Source organism: Rhagoletis zephyria, unplaced genomic scaffold, assembly GCF_001687245.7.
Source record: "Rhagoletis zephyria isolate East Lansing unplaced genomic scaffold, Rhagoletis_zephyria_1.1 Rzeph_scaffold_07321, whole genome shotgun sequence".
NCBI lineage: Eukaryota > Metazoa > Arthropoda > Insecta > Diptera > Tephritidae > Rhagoletis > Rhagoletis zephyria.
The window spans coordinates 10,649-14,588 of NW_016164404.1; the positions used below are offsets into that span (position 1 = coordinate 10,649).

At 36.2% G+C, this 3,940-nt stretch overlaps 1 protein-coding gene across 1 annotated transcript; it reads right to left on the reverse strand.

The window, feature by feature from the left end:
• Positions 1–1,877: 1,877 nt before the first annotated feature.
• LOC108374087 (uncharacterized) lies at positions 1,878–2,450 on the reverse strand. The gene has a single exon (XM_017630055.1). It carries the CDS (start codon positions 2,448–2,450, stop codon positions 1,878–1,880), a length of 573 nt encoding a protein of 190 aa, XP_017485544.1.
• Between the last annotated feature and the right edge of the window lie 1,490 nt (positions 2,451–3,940).

Genomic DNA, 3,940 nt, shown 5'->3' on the forward strand with positions numbered 1-3,940 from the left:
GTGGATCTCCAGTTTTTTTCAAAAAAAAAATTTCTTCAATTTTATAAATAACCTTTAAATGAAAGAACCGGATTACAGAAAAGTATGCCAGGGAGTGACTTTTTTCGTTCAAGCTGAATGCAAAGCAATATCTTCCAATTGGAGAGTCCTCAAAAGGATTTTCCAGGATATGTTAAAGACTATTGCATTTACCTACCTACAGTTACTTTTTCACATAATGGAATTAACTAAAATATTTATGTAAACACTTGTTGCACGTCCCCTACCTTCATATAACGGCAAATTTAGAAACCGCGAAAAATTGATTTAAAATGGGCCCTAATTGTATTATGTTAATGTATGCAAATACTTATATTTATGCTTGCAACTACTATTAACTTATCAAACGATTCCGAATCTCTGACAATACATGTTTGACTTCATTCACCACGATCTTGAAAACTGACCAAATCGGCGTGACCAAGTTCATGGTAATTTTAATATTATATAATCATCCGAAAGCATGAAAACGTTTGAAATAAATCTCGTCTCACTTTTTTGTATTTTTCACTTGGTTGCTGAAGTAATGAAGAATTGAAAATTCATAAGGTAAAATTATAGTTTTCTTATTTTTTATTTTAATATCTTAAAAATTTGTAGACTTATTGAAAAATGATAAATGAACGTTTCCGCCCCAGCTCTTATGGGCGGAAATAGTAAATGTTTTCCAATTTTTATGAAATTCAGAGCATATGCTGGCTTTAATGAGGAAATCATAAATCTGAAAGATCGTCAAAATCGGTTTACATGATTGTCCAGTAATTCTAGAAAAACAGGCGCAAACTAAAAAAAAAACTTTTTTTTATGGAAGTCGGTGGCCCTGCTCGTTTAAGCCAGAATTTTCCAACATGGAAGTTAATAAAAAAAATTCTTTTTACGGCGCCCACATTTTACACAACTTTTGTTTTGGCTCCAAGTACTAAATTTTATGAATTTTGGAGAAAATGAACCGGCACATTTATTTTATTTCTAAGGACGTGGCTATTTATACATTTTCAAAATGACAAAGTGAAAACATTTACAACACCTGCTTGCTAAATTAGATGCTGGGAACAGAGGAAGAGGAAGGCCTCCTCTGCGTTGGAAAGACCAGGTGGAGAAGGACTTGGCTTCACTTGGCATTTTCAATTGGCGTCAGTTAGCACAGAAGAGAAATGACTGGCGTGCTGTTTTGGACTCGGCCAAAATCGCTTAGGCGGTTACAGGCCAAATAAGAAGAAGAAGAAGAGTCAGTAATATCTATATCTTCTTCAATTTCTATTTTATATTGCAAATTATTTATTTTATGTACACACCAGACTCTTTCCCTTCAGCTCTACAATAAAAATTCAATAAATTTCTACAGGAGGTGGTTCTATAAAACGAAGAATAGCAGCTAGACTCGCAGTTCCTCACAGCTGCAATTATTTGAGACATGACATGCATTTTTAATGTTTACTTGTCCTAAGTACAATTAGCTCTCTTCCTACGTCCTTTTTAACCCTAGAACACACACCCGGGTACAAATATATCCACTTTCAACTTTGAAGTGTTGTAACTTTTGAACCGCTATACCTCTATACCGCTAACTTCGGATCTAGGAAGATTATTTAGTTTTGAGTTCAAATTCAAAATTTGAACCAGATCGGACCATTGGTTCAGGAGCTACAGCCTTCCAAACACATTATATACGTAAACACACACCCGGGATACGTTTGTACCCCAATAGTAAAAATCCTCATAATAATAAAAAAAAAACATTTTTTATATTATTTTTTTATTTGAAAAATTAAAAATATTCACTTCACACATTATATTATTGACTTTTATTATAAAAATTATAAAAATGCATCTTATATCTAAGGAAAATCATGGCAAATAGAGCAATTTGTTGATGTGACCGAATGTTCAAGACACATTGGCTTCTTACATTTGTCGCACAGCTTTCTGGTTTTTCTACGGCGTTTTTCCTCTTGTGCGTAACCTAAATAGCAAGATCCGGACACAGGTTTTGGCGTGCGCGCTGCGGCAGATGTTGATGCTGCTGTTGACACCATTGATTCCACCGGTCGGTTGAAATATGCGTCAATAGCAATTTTAGTCGAAAAATTTCGCGTCAGTTGACGATTTATGGCTCTGGCTTCAATAATGGGCATACACAATGCTTCAGCCAAGCTGCGCAGGATCTGCTTACGCTTGTTGTTTGTTCTCCAAGGCAACATAGGGTTATTCAAATCGTAGACAATGTAGGCTGCAAGAGCTGTAATGTCCAACATGTTGAAGAACATCGCTAGTGGCCATCGTTTTGTTTGTCTTTGTGTTGGATATTCCGCAAACATTTGGTCCATTCGATCAACACCACCTTTGGTACGATTATAATATTCAATTATTTCAGGTTTCCCACTGTCAGCTATTTCAGCATCATTATGCATGGTCGAAAGCAAAATTACTGCTTTATTTTTTTGGGAACATAAGAGCACATTGTCACCTTATTTTTGAAGCCAAATGTCGTTGAACCAATTGTCCTGTTTTTGTTCTGCTTCATTTCTTGAGGAATATATGATTTGTTTTTGCGCAAAGTTCCAACGATCGTGAGTTTCCAGGTGAGAAGCAGTTCTGCAACTGGCAAGGTCGTAAACAAATTGTCCATTGTAATGTTTCGGCCACTTCCTTGGTATTTGGCAGACAAATCCTTCACCACTCGTTCGCCTTGGTTCGTTTCCCTACCAGTTTCTGCTTGGCCAGTATATATTTGTCCATGCAGTGGATATGCATTTGTGGCATCGCAAATCCACCAAACCTTGATACCATATTTAGCAGGTTTTGACGGTATGTACTGCGTAAACCGTGTGCGTCCACGGTAAGGAAATAATTGTTCATCAATCGTCAAGCATGAGCTGGGCTTGTAATGTGCAGCAAGATTATTGTTCATCATCGTCCACAACTCACTGATCGGTGCTGCTTTATCAGTTAGTAAGCGTGTTGCACGAGTGTTTTTATCGTCAAATCTTAGGAACCGCAATATCGAACAGAAACAGTTGACTCCCATTGTGGCGCGATATAAAGGTTAGTTTTTGACGCTCCATAAATCTCGAACATGTTCTCCATTGCTATGGTTCGCACCAGTCATAATAAGTATGCCAAAAAATGCATACAGCTCTGTTATTGACACAGGCGTCCATGACTTAGGAGTTGTGTTTGGATGCGCATTGTTGTAAGCATTATAAGTTTCTTTTGCTAACTTATTTGTGTGGCGCATAATTATATCAGCCATTTCAACGTTCATGAAACATTTGAATGTTTGCTCTATTGACAACATTTCAGTGCATCTAGCTGGTCCAGAACGTTCTCTTATAATATTTTGTCTGAGTACCTGACGACTTACATTTGGTTCTTTCATCCACTCAGTACCATCACGTGCAACAAATTTTTCGGCACTAGCAGGTAATTCATTATTTTCTTCTACTTCTTCTTCTTCATCGTCTTCTTCATCATCCTCATAGTCCGCATAATCAGGTAATACTTCTGCGGCACTTTGCGAAACTTCAGCATCGTCATCAGCAATTTCAATGGCATTGATTTGAATTTCTTCTTCATCTTCTGAGTCAAAGTCATAGGGAGCGTCATCGTCACAAATTTCATCAAATAAAGATTGTAATATGATTCTCGCTGTTCCTCAGTTAGCCTGCATAATAAAAAAAATTAGTATATGTTTACATTGTTGCTTATTTTACATTTTTTACCTTCTATATGCTGCACTTGATAAATATTCGTTTCTTCTTGAAGTCATTTCGTATCCAGTTATTTATAGTTTCAGTTATATTTATTTTCACTTATATTTTCACATCTTACACTTTTGAGCACCAAAACAATAATGAAAATATCAACAGGCAGCATTTATAACAACACCTCGTGTGAAAAC